This window comes from Bos javanicus, chromosome 27 (assembly GCF_032452875.1).
Source record: "Bos javanicus breed banteng chromosome 27, ARS-OSU_banteng_1.0, whole genome shotgun sequence".
Lineage (NCBI taxonomy): Eukaryota > Metazoa > Chordata > Mammalia > Artiodactyla > Bovidae > Bos > Bos javanicus.
Genome location: NC_083894.1, coordinates 3,109,355 through 3,135,243, shown reverse-complemented (window position 1 = coordinate 3,135,243; position 25,889 = coordinate 3,109,355). Strand labels below are relative to the sequence as shown.

The 25,889-nt window shown below is 39.2% G+C and overlaps 1 protein-coding gene across 1 annotated transcript in view; it reads left to right on the top strand.

Annotated features, from left to right (window-relative positions):
- CSMD1 (CUB and Sushi multiple domains 1) overlaps positions 1 to 25,889 on the top strand; it is a 2,072,278-nt gene that overhangs the window by 1,486,872 nt on the left and 559,517 nt on the right. The window contains exon 9 of the mRNA XM_061404066.1: positions 19,049 to 19,173. Within this exon, the coding sequence (XP_061260050.1) occupies positions 19,049 to 19,173 (125 nt within the window). The remainder of the gene's footprint in view (positions 1 to 19,048; positions 19,174 to 25,889) is intronic.

The following is a 25,889-nucleotide window of genomic DNA, read 5'->3' as shown; positions in this document are numbered from 1 at the left end:
ACATGTTCAAGCTGAATTTAGTAAAGACTGAATTTATGTCTTTAGAGGGACCAAAGGTCAAGTTACGAACATCCGTTGGATCATAGAAAAGTAAGAGAATTCCAGAAAAATATCTTCTTCTGCTTCACTGACTATGCTGAAGACTTTGTGTGGATCACAACAAACTGGAAAATTCTTCAAGAGATGGGAATACCAGGCCATTTTGCCTGCCTCCTGAGAAGTCTGTATGCAGGTCAAGAAAAAACAGTTAGAATGGGACATGGAATAACGGACTGGTTCCAAATTGGAAAAGGAGTACATCAAGGCTGTATATTGTCACCCTGGTTATTTAACTTATATTCAGAGTACATCATGTGAAACGCCAGGCTGTATGAAGCACAAGCTGGAATCAAGATCGCCAGGAGAAATATCAATAACCTCAGATACACATAGGACATGACCCTTATGGCAGAAAATGAAGAGGAACTAAAGAGCCTCCTGATGAAAGTGGAAGAGAAGAGAGAAAAAGCTGGCTTAAAACTCAACATTCAAAAACTAAGATCATAGCATCCAGTCCCATCACTTCATGGCAAATAGATGGGAAAACAATGGAAACAGTGAAAGACTTTATTTTGGGGTCTCCAAAATCACTGCAGATAGTGATTGTAGCCATGAAATTAAAAGACACTTACTTCTTGTGGGGAAAAAAAAAAAAAGCTATGACAAGCTTAGATAGCATGTTAAAAAGCAGAGTCATTACTTTGCCTGCAAAGGTCCATCTAGTCAGTGCTATGGTTTTTGCAGTAGTCATGTATGGATGTGAGAGTTGGGCCATGAAGAATGCTGAGCACCAAAGATTTGAGGCTTTTGAGCTGTGGTGTTGGAGAAGATTCTGGAGAGTCCCTTGGATTGCAAGGAGATCAGACCAGTCAATCCTAAAGGAAATCAAGCCTGAATATACATTGGAAAGACTGATGCTGAAGCTGAAGCTCCAATACTTTGGCCACCTGATGCAAAGAGCTGACTCATTAGAAAAGACCTTGATGCTGGGAAGGATTGAAACAGGAGGAGAAGGGGACAACAGAGGATAAGATGGTTGGATGGCATCACCGACTCAATGGACATGAGTTCGAGCAAGCTCCAGGAATTTGAAATGGATAAGGAAGCCTAGTGTGCTGCAGTCCATGGGGTCGCAAGGAGTTGGGCACGACTGAGAGACTTAAAAACAACAACAGTGTTTTTGTAAGATCCATTGAGAAGAAGCCTTCAATGAAGCTTCCTAAGTCAGTTTTTCTCATTCCAGTAAAAGTTCTTAGGTTAATTTGACCTTTGTTTTATAGGTATCAACAAAACAGTTGTTTGCAGTAAGGGCACTCTAGATTTAATACTTTTTTGTTTTTCTAACTTTCAAAGGATCCATTATCTGGCCACCAGTAAATTAAAGCTCTATGGTGATGAAGATGATTAAGAATGCTAAAAGACCTCTTATAGGCCAAAGAGCAACAAGTGCACAATAAAGCAACCTAGGAAAATCAGATAGAACATTTATATCTCAAAGTCACAGAGAAATCTAAGCTTGCCCTTAGAAGGCCTTGCTTAAGGTTTTACCAAGCCAGCTTTTAATTTTTAACTGCAGTACACATCACCTCATGGCATATAGATTGAGAAACAACTGTAACAGTGACAGACTTTATTTTCTTGGGCTCCAAAATCACTACAGATGGTGACTGCAGCCATGAACTTAAAAGATACTTGCTCCTTGGGAGAAAGGCTATTATAAACCTAGACAGCATATTAAAAAGCAGAGACATTACTTTGCCAACAAAGATCCACATACTCAAAGCTACAGTTTTTCCAGTAGTCAGGTATGAATGTGAGAGTTGGACCAAAAAGAAGGCTGAGTGCTGAAGAATTGATGCTTTTGAACTGTGGTGCTGGAGAAGACTCTTGAGAGTCCCTTGGACTGCAAGGAGATCCAACCAGTCCATTCTGAAGGAGATCAGCCCTGGGTGTTCTTTGGAAGGAATGATGCTAAAGCTGAAACTCCAATACTTTGGCCACCTGATGCAAAGAGTCAACTTATTAGAAATGACCCTGATCTTGGGAAAGATTGAAGGCAGGAGGAGAAGGGGACAATAGAGGATGAGATGGATGAATGGCATCACCAAGTCAATGGACATGAATTTGAGCAAGTTCCAGGAGATGTGAAGGACAGGGAAGCCTGGCATGCTGCAGTCCCTGGGGTCGCAAAAAGTTGGACCTGACTGAGAGACTGAATAACAACAATAATGCATCAAAGAGCCCCCTCAATATTTAGGGCAAGATTTAATTTTTCCAGTTAGCTATGTACTTGCAAGTATGAGCTCCATTCCTTATTTCCGTCTATGATGGAGCCACCTCAGGATCTTTCAACCAAGCCCAGGTATTTTTCGTTAAAAGTGAGCCTACCCCCATCCATATCTCTCCATGGGTGCAAATTCTCTAGGTATCTTCCACCTGAGCCCCACCGACTATCTAGACTCTAGATGTGTATTTCCCGGTGTCTTCCCACCACCCCGCTCCCCAACACCTTTGTAAGGAGGGGCAGATACCTGCTATACCCCACCATCCAAAAATCCAGAATCTCAACAAATATGGGAGATCCAAGGACCAGGAGATACTTAATAAAAGCTGTCCTGAACTCCCAAGAAAGCGGATGGGTACAAGGGGCCTCTGCTGGTACCATGGCTCCAGTTTCTTGTAGAGTTCAGACAGAAAAGTGAAATATGCTCTGGATCCTTCCTTTTGATCGCCAAAGCTGTCAGCTAAAAATGTGGTCACAACCTGAAAGCAGAGAGTTATTTTGTTTGGTGGGAATGTTTAGGACTCTGAGCCCAGGAGATAGCATCTCAGTAGCTCTAAGAATACTGCTTTAAGGAGGCTAGTGGGGAAGTCGGGCTATATACAGGTTTGCAACATAGAGAGCAGACAGTCGGACCATCACATGAACTCTCATTCACATTTGGAGGCCAGAAATTGGTGATGGCTGTGACATTTCTTGCTTATTAATATGGCAAGAGATATTTTCATTTCACAATACCAATGTAAATATTATTTTTGCCATTTTTGAGTGTATAGTGTGTGTTGATACAGAAATATAAGCTAGTTTTAGGAGCTTTATTTTTATAGATTTCCTAGGACTTTCATCCTAGTTGATCCTGTAAACTACAAATAAAGACGGTTTTATTTTCTTTCTTTTCCACCTGAATGTAGTTCATTTATTTTTCTTTCTTGGAGCAACTGGCTAGTACCAACATTACAAGGCTGAATAAGATTAGTGAGACATTCTTGTCTTATTCCTGATCTTAGAGGGAAAGCATTCTGACTTCATCAGTAAGAATGATATTAATTATACATTTTTTCATAGATTCCTTTTTATCAAATTGTGGAAGTGTCCTGCTTTAAGTGTTGGGAGTTTTTACAGGAATGGGTGTGGGATTTTGTAAAAGCTTTTCTATATCTACTGAGGTGGTCTTTTTTGTTTTGAACATGATTAATTACATTGATTGATTTTCAATATTAAACCAGCTTTACATTCTGAGATAATCTTTATTTGGTCATGATGTTTTATCTATGTTATATAATGTTGGATTTGCTATTTTTAAGTTTTTTTTTTTTTTTAGCCCTTATGGTCACAAGACATATTGGCCTACAGTCTTTTCTTGCAATGACTTGGTCTGATTTTGCTATCAGAGTAATAATATTATTCTCATAAAATTAATTAGGAAACATTTTATCCTCTGAAATACCCTGGAAGAGTTTGTGAGATTCAGTAATACATCTTTATTAAGCTTTTGAGAAATTCATCAGTGAAGCCACCTGTAGTTAGAATTTTCTTATGAGTTTTTAAAAAATTATTACTACTTAAGCTTCTTTTCTCAGAGAAGGCAATGGCACCCTACTCTGATACTCTTGCCTGGAAAATCCCATGGATGGAGGAGCCTGGTGAGCTGCAGTCTATGGGGTCGCTAAGAGTCAAGATATGACTGAGCGACTTCACTTTCACTTTTCACTTTCATGCATTGGAGAAGGAAATGGCAACCCACTCCAGTGTTCTTGCCTGGAGAATCCCAGGGACGGGGGAGCCTGGTGGGCTGCCGTCTATGGGGTTGCACAGAGTCGGGCACAACTGAAGTGACTTAGCAAGCTTCTTTTCTACCTGCACACCTATTCCAGTTATCTATCTCTATTCAAATGAATAGATTTAATAATTTGTATCTTTCAAATTTAAAGGAATTTTTCAGTTTAAGTTGTCAAGTTTATTGGCATAAAGTTATTTATAATATTCCCTTATCATCTTTAAATCAACAGTGATAGTAAATTTCCAATTGCTGATGTTGGTAATTGTGTTTTTCTATTTTACCTGATTATTTGTCTATGGATATGTCAGTGTTAATGATCTTCTCAAAAAAAGTACATTTGGTTTTAGTAATTTTTCTGTATTAGGCTTATTTTTCTTATATTCCACTGATTTTGTTCTTGCTATTTTCTTTATTCTGATTACTGTTGGATTAGTTTGCTCTTCTTTTCCTAGTTTTTTAAGATTGAAGTTGTGGTTTAAGATCTTTTTTCTTTTCTAATGTGGGTGTTCAGTGCTATAGACTTCACTCTTAGAACTACTTTAACTGCATCCCATAAAGTTCATATTTATCTTTTCATGCAGTTCAAAATACTTTTCTTTTTTTATTATTTTATATTCTTTATTTTTTTTTAACTTTACAATGTTGTATTGGTTTTGCCATATATCAACCTGAATCCGCCACAGGTGTACACGTGTTCCCCACCCTGAACCCTCCTGCCTCCTCCCTCCCCGTACCATCCCTCTGGGTCGTCCCAGAGCACCAGCCCCAAGCATCCAGTATCGTGCATCGAACCTGGACTGGCGACTCATTTCATATACGATATTATACATGTTTCAATGCCATTCTCCCAAATCATCCCACCCTCTCCCTCTCCCACAGAGTCCAAAAGACTGTTCTATACATCAGTCTCTCTTTTGCTGTCATGTATACAGGGTTATTGTTACCATCTTTCTAAATTCCATATATATGCATTAGTATACTGTATTGGTGTTTTTCTTTCTGGCTTACTTCACTCTTATACAAAATACTTTCCTACTTTCTCTTGTAATTACTTCTGCTAATCGTGGGTTATTTTTAAAGCATCCTATTTAGTTTCAAAATATCTAAGGATTTCCCAAGGATCTCTCTGGTCAGAGAACATACTTTTATGGCTTGAATCCTTTTAAATTTATTAATAATGATTTTATGGCCTAGAATATGCTCCTCCTTGGCAAAAGTTCCACGTACCCTGGAAAAGAATGTATGTTCTACTATAGCTGGGTGAAGTATCTTTAAAGGTCAATTAGGTCAAATTAGTTCATAGTAGCAATCAAGTCTTTAATGGTTTTAGTGATTTTGTGATCACTTGTTCTAGCTGATTTTGTGAGAGGTATACTGAAATCTTCTACTACAGTTGTCAGCTCGTCTATTTCTTTTTGTAGTTTTATCAGTTTTTGCTTCATGTGTTTTGAAGCACTGTTATTAGGTACATATGTGTTCAAAATTGCTATATATTTTAATGAATTTTGATGTTATGAAGTGACCCACTTTATCCTTGATCCTGTTTTATACTCTTGGCAATATTTTTTGTGTTCTATTAGCACAGCTACTGCAGCTTTCTTTTAATTAGCATTAGTATGGTAACCCTCCATATGGATCAGTACATCTGCTTCTGCATTTAATCTGTTGCACTAGGTTGTTTTGGATAAAATATATAAAAAAAAAAGAATCCTGCCTCACATATGGTTGAAAAAGAAATGGACATTTTAATACTTTTCTCAAATAATTATTCATATTCTTTTATACTATAACAGAAATAGTAATTATATTTTCTAAATTATTAGCTGCTTTGTGAAATATGAAACGATAACAATAAATGTGTCATACATTAAAAGCTGTTGATCTAGCTTCCTTCTTGAATTAATGTTTTATATGTGCATGATTTTATACCACCATGCTTGGGTCATTTGGCAAATAATAAATCATCGAGTTATGAGTTCTTCCACATATTGATACATTTGACTATACAATATCAAAGATACCACAATTGTTTAATGTCATTACATATGTTATCAGAAAAAAAAATCTTTACGCAATGGGAAACTGTCAAACTCATGGTATCAGATACAAATTTTTAAAAAATTTAATATTTTAGACAATTTGAATTGTATCACAGAAAAAGGAAGATCTTAGTATTATTATAAAAATACCAGACCCTGTAAAAGGGTCTCACTACTCACTACAGGCATTTTTGGGTCACATCTTGAAAAGAGATGCACTAGAAATACTGGTGACTCTATGCAACATAAAAATTATTGTTGGAATTATGGTGAGAAAGAACATAGGAAGATAACAATATGCTATTCAGATATTTGTTATAATACCTGATAAGATAGTATAATAAAAATTAAAATTCCATATCATCCCTACTGGTAGTTAGGGACTGTGTAGAGATCAGGTGGGACTTCCCTGGTGGCTCAGTTGGTAAACGATCTGCCTGCATTGCAGGAGACTGCCTGTAATTCACTAGTCCCAGATTTGATCCCTGGATCAGGAAGATCCCCTGGAGAAGGGAATGGCAACCCATTTCGGTATTCTTGCCTGGGAAGTTCCATGTGCAGAGATGCCTGGCAAGCTACAGTCCATGGGATCATAAGAGTCAGACACAACTTAGTGACTAAACCACCATCACCTCTAGAGATCACTGACGTTAGATGTGCACCATCTTTGTTTGTTTATTGACTGCCTCCAGTCATGTGACGGGCTTTCCTAGTGACTCAGAGGTTAAAGCGTCTGCCTCCAATGCGGGAGACCGGGGTTCGATCCCTGGGTCGGGAAGATCCCCTGGAGAAGGAAATGCTAAACCACTCCAGTATTCTTGCCTGGAGAATCCTGTGGATGGAGAAGCCTGGTAGGCTACAATCCACGGGGTCGCAGAAAGTCAGACACGACTGAGTGACTTCACCTTCAGTCATGTGAGAGTAACATCTATGTATATTCATATACAAACTGGAAGATCAGAGTTATGTGAATACATCTTATACTCATTTATTGAAATGACATATCCATGTGCCTAGCATAAGCTCACTGTAAACGTTCACTTTTTGAACAGAGAAGAGGGATATTCTTAATTGTTTTAAGTCTTTTTGAGACTGTTTTTAATGAAAGGCAATTCAGTTCTTTCTAAATTCTTATAATCAAAACGAATGACTAACATATAATCCAAACTAATAACCAACATTGTCAAGATGAGTGGATGGAATTCATTTGTAGTTAGCACTGTAATTATGTATAATTTGGAGCTGTTTTTGTTTGAAACGAGTACACTTTATTAGGTTGGTAAAATATTCCTCATCTGATTTTATTTATACTATTATTCTTGTTTCTTTGGAAATCTTTTGTTTTCCTTAGAAAATCTAAATATTCACTCCAGTATTATCTATAAAGAATTCTAAATAATTGAAGCCTAAAATACAAAGCTTTTCTATTTGAATTTAGATCAACTAGTGAACAATTTTCTGACAGCTTTCTTCACCATCAGTTGCTCTCTTAAAGACAAAGTGTACTTATTAAAACTGAATATTAATGAATGGATTGATGGAACAGTACAGATACTGCTGTATGGGGATGAAGCTGGAGTGGGGATGGAGAGCTTATGGATGGGTTCTTGCATTTATTATTCATCCGTTTCCTATGCTAGTAGGAGATGTGCCCTATGTATGCTGCTGCTGCTGATGCTAAGTTGCTTCAGTCGTGTCCGACTCTGTGTGATCCCATAGACCGCAGCCCACCAGGCTCCCCCATCCCTGGGATTCTCCAGGCAAGAACACTGGAGTGGGGTGCCATTGCCTTCTCCACTGACCTATGTATAGGCAGGTATAAATACCACTATTTTGCAAATACAACTCTTGAAATTCAGAATGTCAACATAATAAGGTATCTAATCACAGTTAGAACTGAGATTTGAAATGATCTTATTGACCTCAAAGTTTGAAATGAGCAACTTTGATTTGCACAGAGAATCCACATAGCTTGACAGCAGACTTGCTATTCACTGCTAGATATTATAGCACCTTTATGTATATATGACATAAATATCATCCATTTAGATAAATATTATGTACATCATGTTGTAAGTTCTTTATGTACATTTAGGTTCCTAAGATGCATTGTTAAAATCTTTTATTGTATATAATAGACCCTGTAATTGAATTTAGGGACATCCCTGATGTCTGTCCTTTCCTGAGCTCCTCTCACCAACCTTCATGACCAAACCGCATTTAGCAGCAGTCCCAGGTTGATATGAGCTGCGGTACCCATCCTAACCGCCCCCCACTTCAGAGTGGCCTCCATGCCCTCGGGTTCTGTCTTCCTGTTTTCTTCCACCCCTGCCACATCCTTCATCAAGGATGGTTTTCCATCCCCCGGCACCCACACCATCCTGACAGTTGTTCTCAGTTGACAAGAGATGCAAGTGGGGTAGGGCAGGCTGGTACAGAGCAGCCTCAGAAGCATGTTTATTTTGTCAGATGCTGACTATCCTCATCTTCTCTGTGTGTCCTGATCTTTCCATCCACACAGCTGGCTTCCATTTTGCAGGGCACTCCCACATCACTTCATCTTGCTGTTTCAGCTTTTCCCGGTGCTTTTGACAACTATTTATGCTTCTATCATCTTGGACTCATCTTAGAATAATAGAAACATATGTTTATGTTAGATGTCTGCTTCTCTCATGTTAGATCTCAAGATCCCAAAGAGGAGGGACTATTGATTTCATTTCTTATTACTGTGTCCACCACGGGGTAGACACTATTTTCCTGTTGAATTGCATTAAGTTGAAACTAACAAGCCTATCCCTAGGGATGTACAATCATAGCCTCATTAGTACTCAGCTAAACCAATTAAGTTAACACCCTTGGTCAGAGAATAGATGAATGACATTTTCTTAAAACATGACCTATGCTCAGAATGGAATTTGGGAGTTGAAAAAGTGATAATTATGACTCAAAACTAAGTATTTCAAAACAAGTATTTATATTATTGATATTTGTGTGTCATCACTCAAGCTAACAATGTATTAATACAAAAGTATAGTGGATTTACAATGTCTTATTCATTTTACTGTACAGCAAAGTGATCCAGTTATACATATACACACATTTGTATATATTGTTTTCCATTATGATTTATCATAGATACTGAATATAGTTCTCTTTACAGAAGACCTTGCTCATCCATTCTCTGTGTGTATATCTATAATATATATATGTAATACCTGTTGCATAATACACATTATGAAATTAGGTGGTCCTAGATGGAGTTATGTGTCATCAGATGGAAGGAAAAACTGGGGTACATAAAGGAAAACTTACATAGTCAGTGAGAAATGGGAAAAAAAGGCTTTTCCTAGCACCTTGCATTTGATTTCCAGCACCAAAGTCCCCTGACAAGCTTAAAAGTGCTTTTAGAATTTGAAAAAAAATTTGAGGAACGTAATACTATTCTATGTCATTTACTGACTGCAGGCACTTTACTTTCTACTGAAGTTTCACTATTACTAGAAAACTGAAGTAGTCTAGAAAAAATATTTGCCAGCGACTACTGCCAAAATCACTACAGATGGTGACTGCAGCCATGAAATTAAAAGACGCTTACTCCTTGGAAGGAAAGTTATGACCAACCTAGATAGCATATTCAAAAGCAGAGACATTACTTTGCCAACAAAGGTCTGTCTAGCGAAGGCTATGGTTTTTCCTGTGGTCATGTATGGATGTGAGAGTTGGACTGTGAAGAAGGCTGAGCGCTGAAGAATTGATGCTTTTGAACTGTGGTGTTGGAGAAGACTCTTGAGAGTCCCTTGGACCTCAAGGAGATCCAACCAGTCCATTCTGAAGGAGATCAGCCCTGGGATTTCTTTGGAAGGAATGATGCTGAAGCTGAAACTCCAATACTTTGGCCACCTCATGCGAAGAGTTGACTCATTGGAAAAGACTCTGATACTGAGAGGGATTGGGGGCAGGAGGAGAAGGGGACGACAGGGGATGAGATGGCTGGATGGCATCACTGACTCGATGGACATGAGTCTCAGTGAACTCTGGGAGTTAGTGATGGACAGGGAGGCCTGGCGTGCTGCGATTCATGGGGTCGCAAAGAGTCGGACACGAATGAGCGACTGATCTGATCTGATCTGACTGCCCTTTCAAGGAGCACTGACTGTATTTTTAAGAACTACTTAAAGGAATACCACAACCAGTATTTTTCTGTTCACTCTATTTGAAACCTTTTTGTCCCTTGGAAAAAGGGCACACTGCAGTGTTTCAGATCCCATTTATCTGGCTAAAACTGTTTCTAATGAAGAATCCACTGAATAGAATTCATGGAACATTCTCCCTCTGTCTCTCCCAGTCTTCACAGTATCTGTAATAGCAAATTAATTTTTGTCAAAATATCCATTTAAGTAGTTTTCTGGGAGAATTGTTCATTGTTATTGAAGCATGCATCAATTTCTTAATTTCAAAATGCAATAGATAGTTGATTATTTTATTAGCCACATTATTATGACTGCCAAAAATGAGATTTCAGAGATCGTTTAAATATTAACACTCTTTACAATGACCTTGTTTTACATTTCTTCTTTTTTTTTTTCCCATTGAAGGATAATTGCTTTAAAATATTGTGTTGGTTTCTTCCATACATCAGCATGAATCAACCACAGGTATACACATGGCCCCTCTGGAGATTCCTTAAAATGACCTTCTTTACTATAGATTCTTTCTCTGCTTCTTGGCTTCCTCATCTGTAAAGAATGGACAGAAATAGAATATGATAATCCCTGTGGTCCATCAAAACTATAAAGCTCTGTGTCCCATGGTCATGCCTTTGCCAAAGTCTAATATGATTCTACAGAACCTCTGTGAGGCTCCCTTTGAGTTCTGACGCACTTGACACTTGCTGACAATTGCAGGTTTAGACATCTTCTATGTTTCTGTATTTATTTTTAAAATTAGTTTATTTATTTTAATTAGAGGCTAATTACATGTTTCTGTATTTATATTCTAGGGTAGCCAGTTAGTTAATGAAAGTAGTGTTAATCTCTCACTCATGTCTGACTCTTTGCAACCCCCTGGACTGTAGCCCGCCAGGCTCCTCTGTCCATAGCATTCTCCAGGAAAGAATACTGGAGTGGGTAGCCACTTCTTTCTCCAGGGGGAGCTTCCCAACCCAGGTATCAAACCCAGGTCTCCTGCATTGCAGGCAGATTCTTCACCATCTGAGCCACCAGGGAATCCAGCTAGTAATAGAAAGCATGACTTGTTAAGTGGTTTTGGATTTGACTGTTCTGCCCACTTCGCCTGTTGGTTGCATTCTTTTCATACCACCCTCCTAAATTTGATCCAGAGCACTTCCTAATCTTCCTGTTTGTAAACGTGTGGAGGAGAGAAGGACAGGAGAAAGGCAATTGGGCAGACATGTGGGAAGATTAGGAACCTGAGGATTCATCAGTTTTTAGCTTACTGATGCCATCTACAGTTTTTTGCATGTGTTTTTAAATTAATTCCTCAGCTCTCTTTATAGAGCAGACTTTTGTTAAGTGTTCAATAAGAACAAGAACCAATGCTGCCCTTTGTGGGAAGCAGAGAGGGTGCCCGCCTGGTGGGGGACCCTCCCCTCTCCTTGACTTTTGAGGGATTTTAGGGACCAAGATGTTGCTCTGCCACTTATTGCTCTGACGAAGTGGAGCTGCCTCTGGGTGGGCAAGAGAGCTCACCATCTGGTCCCATCACATACTCTGGTGTAGGGACAGTACATCAAACGTTGCTCAGAGCAAATCTGGATAGAAGGCAAGAGACAAGGAGTGGGAGGTCCTTGGGCTTGGAGCAAGGACCGCTCAAGAAGAGGGGCAGGGCACGTCCGGGGAGAGCTGGGGCCAGGGCCCTGATGGAGCCGAGCAGGGAGGCAGCTCCACACCTGTGTTCCTCTGCTTGTAGTCACTCCTCCCACAGGAAGCATGGAGAGGAAGCTCAGATCACTAGTGGGGGCCACAGGTTGGGAAGTGAAGGACCCATCCCTGTCATCCTTGTACTTATTAATTCATGAGTTTCCTTCCTTTCCAAAATGTGCTGAGCCCTCAGAATCATGACATGCTCCAGAGGTACTAGGACAAACCAGAACATTGAGCAGGAAAGGCATTCTTCTTTTGGAGACAGAAGAGCAGGGAGAGGCTCCAGGGAAGTGACTTCAGAGCTGCACTCAGAGGATAATGAGGAGCGGGTCTAAGCCTGTGAAGTACTGGGGTGGGACAAGCCCAGGCAGAAGGAGAACTGAGCAAACACCCTGAGGTGGGACAAGCCTCCCACCTCTCTTCCCCAGAGGTGAAAGTAATCATGAGGCACTGAGTCCATGTGGAAAGAAGGTGAAGCAAACACACTGGCCAGCAAAGCCACATCAGCACAGAAGTGTGCAGGGCAGCCAGGGAACACTCATTTGCGCAGGTGCTGTTCATGGTGTGACTCTGAACACCTACATGGCCTGCTGTGGTTTCAGCATCACCTGCCCCAAGACACCTTTACTGCTTTCCCTAGGATCCCTGATCCACCCTTTTCTCAGCTTGGCTTGGTCCTGCAGCCATGAAATTAAAAGACTCTTTCTCATTGGAAGAAAAGCTATGATAAACCTAGAAAGTGTATTAAAAAGCAGAAATGTCACTTTGCCAACAAAGGTCCATCTAGTCAAAGCTATGGTTTTTCCAGTAGTCATGTACAGATGTGAGAGTTGAACCATAAAGAAAGCTGAGTGCTGAACAACTGATGCTTTTGAATTGTGGTGCTAGAGAAGACTCTTGAGAGTCTTCCTAAAGTCAATCCTAAAGGAAATCAGTCCTGAATACTTATTGGAAGGACTGACACTGAAGCTGAAGCTCCAATATTTTGCAAAGAGCCAACTCATTGGAAAAGACCCTGATGCTGGGAAAAATCGAGGGCAGGAGGAGATGGGGATGACAGAGGATAAGATGGTAGGATAGCATCACCAATTCAATGGACATGAATTTGAGAAAACTCCAGGAGATAATGGAAGACAGGGAAACCTGGCATGCTACAATCCATGGGGTTGCAAAGAGTCAGACACAACTGAGTGACTGAACAACAAAAGCCACCTATATGAAATGGGTGGGTGTGAATCTTAAGAATTTCATGTTTCTACTTGGTCAGATGAAAAAATCTTGTTTACTAAATAATGGATCCTCATGAACTTAGGACATACTCAGAAGACACAAATTAAATTTGCTCATGGGAAGATTCACAGGGAAGATTCATGGGAAGATTCTTCTAAATGCCGTACACACACATCTGAGATCTCTCAGAGTCTGCTGGTCCCTGTCATTTGAAGCCCTGTTCACACCATTATTGTTGCTTGTATTCAGATCTCTGTCAGGGGCCTTTGTTGTGCTTTTATTAATATATAATATCTAAAAATCCTATGAAATATTAGATTCTTTTCTTTCCTTAGGCTAGAGAGTTCCATCTACTCTCTAATGCGTTTCTAGTGACACTAAATTGCCTTAAGGCTTGACGAGACGAGTCTAAAACTTGTCACTATAAGAAGAAAAATGACCCAGAAATGACACATAATGTGTGAAAATCAAAAGGCTAATAAAAGGATTGTGATATTCACAGCAGCCACACGTGCATCTCTCAATGATGCCATTGTCTGCAAGGCTGTGCGTGACACCTCTGATGATGCCTTAGGAGGGAGGGGCTGGTTTCCATGGACCATCTTGCAGCCTGAAGTCAGTCTGCATGTATTAGGGCCAGGTCTTGCCATCGGTGGAGCATATACAGTTGAGCATCAGAGTTCCTTTCCCCAGTGCAGTATGGCCAATTTATCAAAGAATCAGTAGGCTATCCAAAATAGCTTCTTTTGAAATAGAGGCACGTGATTGGAGACACAGGCTAGCAAGGTGGCTCCTGAGGTGGGTTTCCCTCGCCACCCTTGGAATTTACTCCTGGAGTCTTGCATTGTGGTGGCTGGTTGCACATTTAGTGTGAGGTGCAAGGCGGCTGAATTCATGTCTTTGTCTCCTGTTTGTCCTGTGTAGTCTCAGGGATACTGTAAGTGCAACAAGCTCTGCTGGAGGCAGTGAGGGATTTCAAGGTGAATGAAATGTGAGGCTTTTTCCTGGGGAGCCTTCTCCTGGGAGCTGCCTCTCTGTGGGGCTTCTTTTCCCAGCTTTTCCCAGCTTTAGTTTATTTCTCCAATGAAATATTATGTGGAACAATGAAAGAGCAAAGCTTACCTCAAAGAGAGGAAAAGGAGGAGGGGAGGAACAGGAGAGCACCCAGAATCCCGGAGTCTACAGGGGAAAACCTCTGGAGCAGGGAGGAATGGGCACCTCTTAGGAGCAGCACTCTTTAGGACAAACCCGGCTACTTGCTATTCCCTGAACAAATCACCAGCTCTGAAACCAACAGGGCTTTCTATGGTGGGTTTCACTCTAGTACACAGATACTGAAAGGAAAGTGTGGAGATCAAACCAGTCAATCCTAGAGGAAATCAACCCTGAATATTCATGGAAACGACTGATGCTGAAGCTGAAGCTCCAAAATTTTGGCTACCTGATGCGAAGAACTAACTCACTGGAAAAGACCCTAATTCTGGGAAAGATTGAGGGCAGGAAGAGAAGGGGGCAATAGAGGATAAGATGGCTGGATGGCATCACTGGCTCAATGGACATGAAGTTGAGCAAACTCCAGGAGATAGTGAAGGACAGGGAAGCCTGGAGTGCTGGAGTTCATGGGGTCACAGAGTCAGATATGACTTAATGACTGAACAATAAGAACAACAAATTAATTATATGAATCTTTAAATATACAACACAAATTTCAATTTCTGGCCTTTTCAATTTCTTATCTTTTCACTAAAGGTAAAATCATTTTCCCCATAATAATTTATATTTATTTACCTCATTGTCCAATAGTTGTTTGATGAAGTATCCCTTGCTCCCATTAGCTCAATCATGCATCTTTATGACTAGTAGGGCGCCTCATGCTAAAAGCCAGACCATAACCAGTTGTGAACCAATGCAGGTAAAAAAAATGTTATTTTCTCTCTTCTTCTCTTCTATTTAAAATACAAAATCACTCTGCTTCAACTATTTAACTTAAAAGTTGCCATTTGGATATTTGCTATCAATCACTGTTTATCTTGAGATTACACAAAATCAGTTGTCTAAATTATTTGTGATAATTTCCAACTATTCACAATAGTCAAACTTGTTTGACAAAATTAATCTAAGGTGTTCTGAATTAATTTGCCAGTTGGAAGGTACTAATAATTTTTTTCTGTTATTTTCTTCTGAGTACTTTCCAGAAAACCAAATTAGTTTTCCTAATGTTATATGTATGTCTTCAAACATAGTAATCATAAAATCTAATCATAAATAAAAGCTTAGTTTGTTATGTATTTGAAGTTGAAAGTGTGCATGGATTTTAAATCGGACTAATTTATGCACTAGATAAAACCAAAGCAAGAGGTTGAAATAATAAATTAGAAGTTGGGTCATCATCAGTTTCAAGCTCAGCCTTGTTCATCACAATGCAGAATTTACCCATCAGTGGCTCTGTTTTTCATTGCATAGTCAAGAACAGAGGTTGCTTATTAGTGATTTTTATTGTTTGAAAGTAGAAAAGCCTTGCTATTTTATCAGTTGTTATTTTCAATCATTTGTTGAAAGGTTTCAGGCAAGAAATTAAGGAATGGATTCTGTACATACTTTGGACAGATTTCCCCAGAACCCAGATAGAGATTTCTGGACTAGATCCTCTGTGGTAACCCTATGGTGATTATGGAACATTAGGAAGAATCCTCACCTCTGGTAGAAGAGCTTTTTTAATTTTTGTCTGACGAAAATCGGAGGAGGGTATGAACTCTGTTAGGTGTGAGAGAGTTCTGTCTCGGTGAGTGAGAACAAAGGGGCAATCTAGTAGTAGGATCTTAAAACATTTTAAAAGTTAACTTGTAATAAAATCAGAAGTAGTAGAATTATTGTAATATAGAAACAAAAGTGTACTTGTGATTCTATTAGCACTCCAAAAATAGCTTTATGCTGATTTTTCCTGGTACACAGATTCAGATACTTATAAAGCTAAGAGTTACCTGAGGTAACAATTTTGTAGAAAATCTTTTTCTTCTCTGTATTGCTACATATTATGCTCATTTTGAAGAAACACTGTATTCTTTGAAATGCATATGGAATAATATAGTCAATCATATTTCTATTAATGGACACTCTCATGACTTCCAAAAAGCAACTCTGGCTATGTTTTCTCCTACTTTGGATAATAAATCTATATTATATTGCTAGAAATGAGATCTACCAGTCAACATTAACAGGATTCACTAAGAATGCCTTAAGTTGATCAGATGTATGAAAAGCAGGTATGAAAAAGATAGATACTTTGTTGGGGTGGAGTGCATCCATTAGAACTATGAATGACAGGCTTTGGAACTAAAGTAGGTAGATGCTAGGGGGAAACAATAATATCATTTTCCTTCCTTTATGTTTGATCATGCCCAAAATATTGTGTGAGACACTAGCACCCCAGTTTGAGAGGATCAAAAAAACATTAACACACTCTTAAATCCCAGCGCTCCCTAACCTATTATTAATCACACCGCTTGGTTTATTTTGCTCACAGTACTTATGACACTTTCATTTTCTTCTTATTTTACTTATTTATTTTTGTCCTCCTTTAACTAGATTGCTATCCCCACGAGACTTTGTCAATCGCAATTTCTGTATCTTTGGTACCTGGAGTAGTGTGTGGCACATAGATATTCAATAAAAATGTATTGAAAGAATGATGAGAAGTATGAGAACTGAAATTTAGGTAAATAAGGGGAACTGAAGACTGGGACCTAGGATAAAGAACAGAGAGATAGAATAGTTGTTTTCAAACCAAATATTTAGATTTTTTCTCTTATTTAGTCTGTTCTCAGAAGTCTAAACAATGACCAAAGGCCAATGAAATTATGAAGGGATGTGTCTAAAAAGTATAGCTATTCTAAATAACTGCTATAACCAGACATTGAAATTAGAATTCTGTTTACATTTTATTTTTTAAAAAGATAATACATATTATGTCATTATGCAGCTTTTCTCAAAATTACCTCCATAGAATTCTAGTTGCCCTGGATACTTTGTGCAAAAGGGTTTCCTAATCAGATAAATTTGGAAAATTCTACATATTTTAAATTTTCTTAAGTAGGCAAAGCACATTTTGCATATTAAATTTTAGTAAGCTGAGAGTCCCCTTTGGACAAGAAAGATGGTGAATTGTGTTTAATCCAGGTCTTTTCACATTGATTTGACCCTGATGTGATGATTTTTATAGACATCTGTGATGATCCCAGGATGTTACGTTCAAGTGTGAGAGATGCTCTTATGTTACTGGAATAATGTCCACTGTGATGTTGCAGACCAGAATTTTTTTCCATAAGCAAGAAAAGACAGCATTTGTTTATTTTTCCATTATCTTTTACCTATTAATAACTTTACATATTACATGGGCAACTATTCATATTTTCTCTAAAAGACTGTCTTTCATTCCCGTTTTTGTCAACCTCAACCTTGGAGCTTGTCAAATGGACACAGGCAGAATTTCCTCTTGTAACAACAGGCTTGTAGGATTATAAAGCAACACTGCCCTGAATTCAGTGCCATACAGCAGGCTTAGAAGAAGGGATCGGGTGTGCTCAGACCCGAGGTATGCCTCTCGCATTTCCTCATGCACCTGCTGAGTTGTGATGCTGCGACCACATTCCGTTACTGCTCCCAGCCTTAAGGCTTCGTGTTTCCTGAGGCAGCTCTGGAGGCAAAGAAGTTTTTCATCTGACTCCAGTCTGGATGGGTTGCTTTTTTCTAAAGCAAAGTATCTTTTCCTGTAAGACGCATTTCTGAAATGTAATAGCACCAGCCTTCTTCTAAATATAATTAACATATTACAGTGGTAACAAATTCTTTGAATGCATGTGTACTCATTCACTTCAGTTGTGTCCATCTCTGTGCGACCCATGGACTGTAGCCCACCAGACTCCTCTGTCCTTGGAATTCTCCAGGCAAGAATACTGGAATGGGTTGTCATGCCCTCCCCCAGGGGATCTTCCCAACCCAGAGATCGAACCTGCGTCTCCTGAGGCTCCTGTGTTGCAGACAGATTCTTTACTGCTGACCCACCAGGGAAGCCCCAACAAATTCTCTACTGAGACATTTTTTCCCTTGTTTTTCATTGGAAGCAAGTTTTATGAGGATGATAAGAACACTTAACTTGAAAAGTATCTTTAAAAAAAATCTTAACGTGTACATTGCTATTGACTAAGCTACAATGGTGTATAGCAGATCTCTAGAAATTATTTATCTTACTTAACTTAAGCTTTATGCCTTTGAATTAATAACTTCCCATTTCCCCTCGACCCCACTAGCCTCTGGTCACCACCCTTCTAGTTTTTTATTTTATAAATTTGACTATATTTGACACCTCATATAAATGGAATGCTAGAGTCCTTATCTTTTTGTATATTGAGACATTTCTTAATGGGGCTTTTTCTTTTTTGGTAGGATGTTTATCCACATGGAAGGACATCCAGTTTTGTTTTGATTCCAGGGTTTAATTCCTTCAGATGCATTTCTTACTTAAACTGCAAACACCTGGTCCTGCCATGTCTGTTATTGCTTAATTTTAGAGAAGATACCTTAAGGATCATATATTTATTTAAGATAATTTGGCAAAACGGGAATTTGAACCCAAGTCTTGTGCTTCATTAAAGGGTTTATCTGTGAATAATTGCTAATGGGTCACTTAATATTTTTATATTGTTTTGATGGCATTACATGGTAGCAGCACTGTGATGGTTTCTTTTAAAGACATCTTCCACGAGTAATCCGGGTTGTTTTTGGTTTTGTAATTGCTCAGGGTTGGTGCAAATGTACAGTTCTCCTGCGAGGACAATTACGTGCTCCAGGGATCCAAGAGCATAACGTGTCAGAGAGTCACAGAGACCCTGGCTGCGTGGAGCGACCACCGGCCGATTTGCAGAGGTGAGTCGGGGTGGTCACGTCTGCCCAGATTCTCTTTCCTTATAGCTGAATACACAAGGAGATCCAAGTGCAAAGTCCAGTGTATAGACAGCAAAACTTGGTAATGATTTATCCTTTTGTGGTGATGTCGGTTAACAAGAAATATTCTTTTTTTAAATTTTTTAGGAGACAAACATTTCCAAGGATATTTGTGTTTTTTAAATGTTAGGAAATACACGAGCAAACCTAATCATTCCAACACATTCTATATAACTTGGTATCCATCTATCTATACACACGGCTTGCATATGTACGAAGATATGTTACATAACTAGATGCTTTGGAATCAGAATGCAAGTCCCTGTTAATCTAAAAATGCTCACTTTGCAATAGCAGTGAAGTTATTTTTTTGAATTTTGATAGTATCAGTGATAAAGGGAGTTTGTTAGCATGATCTGAAGTCATCATTTTATTATTAAACTAATCTTGGACATAGAACAAAATGTTGCATTATCATCATCTTCTTCAATGAGGTCAAATATTTGCTGCATCTATGAAATATGTGAAAAATCCTACCAGAATTATAGAAGCCATAGGGAAACCAGCAGAAAACTGTTTTGGATATTTTACTCAGGAAAAAATTAATAAAATTAAAAGAAAAGCTAGCTGTTTTGGTTTTTTGTTTGTTTGTTTGTTTGTTTGCATTGTGGCCATTAAATAATTTATGCAAGGTGGTAGTTTTAAAGGAAGAAGAAAAAAAGTACTAAGCTGAACAAAGAATAAAAGGGGAAGTTTCATATATAACAATATCTTTTCCCTCCTTACAGTCTTTTTCAGATGAATGGATTTATAAATTTTTATTTGAAATGTTTTGGTTGTAAAAATGTATAATACAAAATGAACCATGTCAGTTACATCCTGGGAAATGAAGTAGTTGTGAAATATATGGCTAGTTTCATCAAAGCTAAAATACTAGATTGCCTAGTTTACTATAGAGTGCCCTTACCTTTTCACATGTAGAGAACACACCTTTGTAGCATCTGTGCATCCCAAGGGCAGAGTGGGTGTGTGGGCTGCCTGCAGGTGACCCTTCCCTGTAAATGCTTCCCTTCCTGGAGGAGCACCCGCTCTCGTCAGGAGGAGTGTCTGGCTGTGCCCTCCCCTGTTGTCACTAGACCATCTGTACACTAATATTTACTAATGCAACGTCATTAGGCTTTCAAAGGAGCTCTAGCAAAATCAGTGTTCCCACCATGAAGTGGTAATGCTCATTCTCCCAGTGACAAATGAGGACCAAGCCTCAGGTATTAGCTTTCCCCCTAAGGGGGAACAATGTGCTTTCATTTTTTAATGTTTTTCTTGCCTTTCTAGATTAGGAACTTACAGCATTATTTTAAAAGCCCACACTAAACTTGGAGAAGGCACTGGTAACCCACTCTAGTACTCTTGCCTGGAAACTCCCATGGACGGAGGAGCCTGGTAGGCTGGAGTCCATGGGGTCACTAAGAGTCAGACAGGACTGAGCAACTTCCCTTTCACTTTTCACTTTCATGTATTGGAGAAGGAAATGGCAACCCACTCCAGTGTTCTTGCCTGGAGAATCCCAGGGACGGAGGAGCCTGATGGGCTGCCGTCTATGGGGTTGCACAGAGTCGGACATGACTGAAGCGACTTAGCAGCAGCAGCAGCAGCAGACAAAACTAGTAAATGTACATCTGTTTCAAATTTATATTAAATGTAACATAAAGGGAATATCGATCAGGATATTATTTGATTCTTACCTTATTTATTAATTCAGAAGTTTTCCTTGTATCTCATCTAGACTCAAAATCTAGGCCAAATCTCTAGGCCAAATCTCATCTAGACTCAAAATCTCATCTTTCTCAGCATGTTGGCTCCTAACTGTGCCCTGACTTGGTACCAAACACTCAGAGGCGCTTGTCTCAGCCGACAGCTGCTCCAGCCAGGCCAAGGGAGGACAGTTCCTCTACCCCCCTGAGCTACCAGCTGCTCACTCCCAGAGGCCCCCAGAGGAGGAGCCACCTGACTTCCTGTCCCCATAGATTCTCACAGTCTACTTTATCATATTTGAGAAGAGATGTTCCTCCACAGGGTGTTTGTCTGTTGTGTGATTCTTGGTCTGGTTCCCATGGACAGCTTCTCCCCTCTCTCCAGCATCCACTTCTCTCCTTCACACTCAGATTTACTTATCTCTCCCCCTCCACCCCTGACTCCCAGTTGATGACTCAGCTGTTTTCCTTCAATTAGATGTACTTTCTTTTTCATGGACTAATCTTTTAGTTTATTTCCACTTACTACTTGTAACTCTATGAAATAATGAGCTATAGCAGCTGGGAATAATTCTTAAGAAAGCATTTTCTTATAGGATGTGTATTTTAAATCTATATACTGGAGCAGACTGTGTCTGGGGATCAATAAAAAATATCTTTAAAAACACAATTTTAAAGAAACCTGTATTTTAGAGCATTTAGAGTAATAAGACATTAAATAAACCTTAAATCAAAAGTCCTGAAATCTCCTAAATAGAAGAATTTGACATAAACTGTTTAGGGTAAGGTGATAACAATTAGGTGACTTAAAAAAAATACACCTCAAGAGAAACTCAAAACAAATGGATGTGAATTTTTCTTTCATATAGAATTAAGATATAGGCAGTATAGGACAAGGATGGGCAGGTCTGTTTCAGAGATGGAAATTTCCTCAAGTCTCACTCTGTCCTCCCTATGGTCAAACCTCCATCCTCATGGTCCAAGGTGGCATCCAAACTCCAGGCAACAGGATGGAGGAGTTTAGGAGAGAGTCTGCAAAAACCATCACATGCATTCCTTCTCAGTCCAATTGGCCAAAATCCAGCCAGACATTCTCACCTTGTTGTGAGACTTAGAAACATATTTATATGTATATATATGTATATTCCAGGTGGTTACATATATAGCAAACAATTGTACTTCTATGAAAGAAAAGGAGCATAGCTATTAAGGGAATCTTTGCCATAGGGGTGTATTTCCATAAGAAGGAGAGATGGAGTCAATCACTCAAAATATGACATTTTTTTTCTACCCTCTATCATCTGCAGCTTTTCATGAGTGGAGTGTGTAGATAAATTAAGGGATAAATCATCCCTCTCTCATGTTCCTTGGCATTTTTGTATCAGTGTAGGATTATATTTGTAAGCAATATGGAAGAGAAGAGGTGGAGCTGTGTGCCTGTGCATATCCTACTTTCTGGACTAGAAAGGGCTCATCTGTGAGTCTTGTGGTTAAGCAGGAAACCTGTCCTCCACACTCATCTCCCTTTCCCTGCCCTGTCCTCACCTCCTGGCCATACAACCTTCTCCCAAGAGGTCAGCTTCCTTCTGCAAAGCCAGCAGGAACATCCCTCTCTCTAGTCTGGGTGACAGTCTTCTATTTATCAAGTAGTCACCATGTACCATGACCTAATCAGGTACACATACAGATGGATGGTCAAGTGCTTCAGTGCATCTTAGGCTGACCCTATAGAGGACCACTTCATGGAGCCTCTAGAGCAGGGCTCTCAGCCAGAAATAAAATGCAAGCCACTGATCTAATTTTAGGGAGCTCAAATCTGGTGTTCTGTGACAACCTAGAGGGGTGGGATGGAGGTTCAAGAGGGAGAAAAAATGCATGTACCTATGGCTGATTCCTGTTGATGTATGAGAGAAACCAATGCAATATTGTAAAGCAATTATCCTCCAATTAAAAATAAATAAATTGTTTAAAAAAAGCATCTAGTAGCCAGATTGGAAAAGAAGCAGGTGCAGTTAATTTTAAGAATATTATTTAACCCTAAACATATCAATTATTTTAATGTATAGTTGAAAAGACTCTAAGGAGATACCTTTTCTTCCCGCTTTGTTTTATTCACACTCTGTCTTGGACATTCAGTGTGCATTTTATGCTCACGGCTCAGACCAGCATCATTTCAAGCGCTCCATCTTCAGAGGTGCTGGTGGCTACCACGGACAGTGCAGCGCTCACTGCTGCTCTCAGCCGAGTTTTCTCAGCTCCCAACACCCTTGTGGGTGTGACGGGCAGAACTGGTCTCTCTGAGTCATGAGCAGTTTCCTGGCTGGTGTCCCTCATTTCTCCTATTAAAACCCATCCATTTCCCAGGTTGGCAATGTTTAGGAACCCTGTGTCTGTCATCATCCCCTCCTTTAAATAGTGTCTCTACTGGCTTTTAATGACTGATTCCCCAACTAAAGAAGAGCTGAGAAACCTTTATTGAAGTGGAGATTTTATGACTATTCTCTAAAGATGGCTTTAGCTGTCTAAAGTGTAGGAGGAAATGGATAACATGAAGCATAATACTATTTCATGCTACACAAAACAGAATACAGGAGTATTTACTTAGCTATCCGTAGATTCCAAACACCAAGGGCAATTTTTCAAGTTCGTCTTCCCCTCTGTGCTACTGCCGTAATACACTGTAAGTCAGAGGTGAGCAGTACAGTTTGGGTATTCCTGACGCACTCTGAGCTTTTAAAGCAGCCGTCATATTGATCATCTCAGCCACATGTTCTAAATTCAGCCATCTATCAAATGTAATACAATGCCCCTGGTCTAAGCACTGCACACATTATGAGATTTCAGATCAGTCAATTAAGGAAGGGCTGATTCTCAAGGTTCCGATCTTCATGAAGGGTCTCTAACTCTTAAGTAATTATCGTGCCTTCTCCATGGGAGGATTATTGGATAGAAGCATTTGATAAATTGCAGTGAGTCAGGAGGGATCGTTCACATCTGGACACTGGGTCCTAAGCCAATGCTTACATTAGCTAATTAACCCTGAGGATGGGGGATGTTACCTTTTCTTCCTGTTAGCACACAGATGAATGGTTGCCATAGCTCAGTAATTATACAAGTGATCTTGTTTAAAATTATACTTACTTCATTTAGAGATATGAAAATAACCATTATGATTTTTCACAGGGTAAAATATTATGAGCTGTTTGAAACTGTATAAGTATCTTTAACTGGCAATATTTTTTTTTTTAAATAAGCAAACAAAATAGAGAAGAAGAGGATGCACTTGTATTTTTTTGAGTAAAATGTTTCAGCTGGCATTTATTCCATCGGTGTTTGAGCGGGGTATATAGAGAGAATTTCTTTTAATGCTAATGAACATTAATCTGTGGAATTAATATTTTTAGTTGCTGTCTGAGTTGACAAGGCACATAAGAAAAGTGAAGTAGCTTTTGCAGTTGTAACTGTGGTTGCATGGACGCCAGTTAGAGCCTCAGAGGGTCACAGAATAGAGCTAGTATTATCTCAGGATTCCAAGTCAGGTTAGCCCAGCAGTATCCTTAACTTATTAACTTGTCACTTACTGAGAACTTTACAGTGTAATCTTCCCTACTCATATTTCCTCTCCATACAGAAATGACCTTTTAAATAGTAGTGGAAAGACCATTTATACCTGAAAGATGACTTCATTCTACCAGACTAAGGGTCCAGAGCCAATTTGAAGACTGTATTTTAATACTGATTATTATGTCAGGTAACTATGAGCCCATAGATTTAAAGAAACATACACTTTAAAGGAAAAGAAAACAACAACTTCTTTGTCATAACAGGAAATATATATATGCACTCTGAACTTTTAAAGCAGACCTTATATCGATTATCTCAGCCACATGTTCTAAATCCAACCATCTATCAAATGCAATAAAATGCCTATGGTCCGAGCACTGCACATATTGTAAGATTTCAGATCAGTCAATTAAGGAAGGAATTGACCTTAATTGAGAGCTCTTAGGATTTACTCTAAGAATTTTCATACATAACAGACATTGGTATATTTAGTACACTTATCACGCTGTACATTACATTCCTAGGACTGATTTGTCTCATAACTAGAGCTTTGTACCATAACTTTGTACCATAACTAGAAGCTTTGACCACCTTCTTTCAATCCTCCCCTCCACTGTTCTGCACCCCTTAGTAACCACAAATCTCATCTATTTTTTATGACTTTGTATGTGAAGTGTAATTGCCTAGAACACCATGTTAATTCCTGTTACCCAACATAGTGATTCCATATTTCTATAAAGTACAAAATTATCATGATAATGTCTAGTTATCATATATCACCATAAAAAGTTATTAAATTATTATTGGCTATATTCCCTAAGCTATGACTCATTTATTTGATGACTGGAATTTTGTACCTCTTAATTTCTCACACTTTTAACTTTTACTTTAATTCCAGTGAATTTGGATAAATTTCTGTTTTCGCTTCTAGACTTCTAAGGATATGTACTCTTTACTTGAATGCCACTTGGGAGAAAAACATGTTTTTCTCTATTTCTTATTAAGTTACTGAAGATAACAAAGTCATGTATTTTTATGCCACCGCTCTCAAATTCACCTGACATAAAATGACTTGGAAACCAGTGTTGCTGCTGCTGCTGAGTAGCTTCAGTCGTGTCTGACTCTGTGCGACCCCATAGATGGCAGCCCACCAGGCTCCCCCGTCCCTGGGATTCTCCAGGCAAGAACACTGGAGTAGGTTGCCATTTCCTTCTCCAATGCATGAAAGTGAAAAGTGAAGGTGAAGTCGCTCAGTCGTGTCCGACTCTTATCGACCTCATGGACTGCAGCCTACCAGGCTCCTCCGTCCATGGGATTTCCCTGGCAAGAGTATTGGAGTGGGGTGCCATTGCCTTCTCCAGGAAACCAGTGTTAACTGGGTGC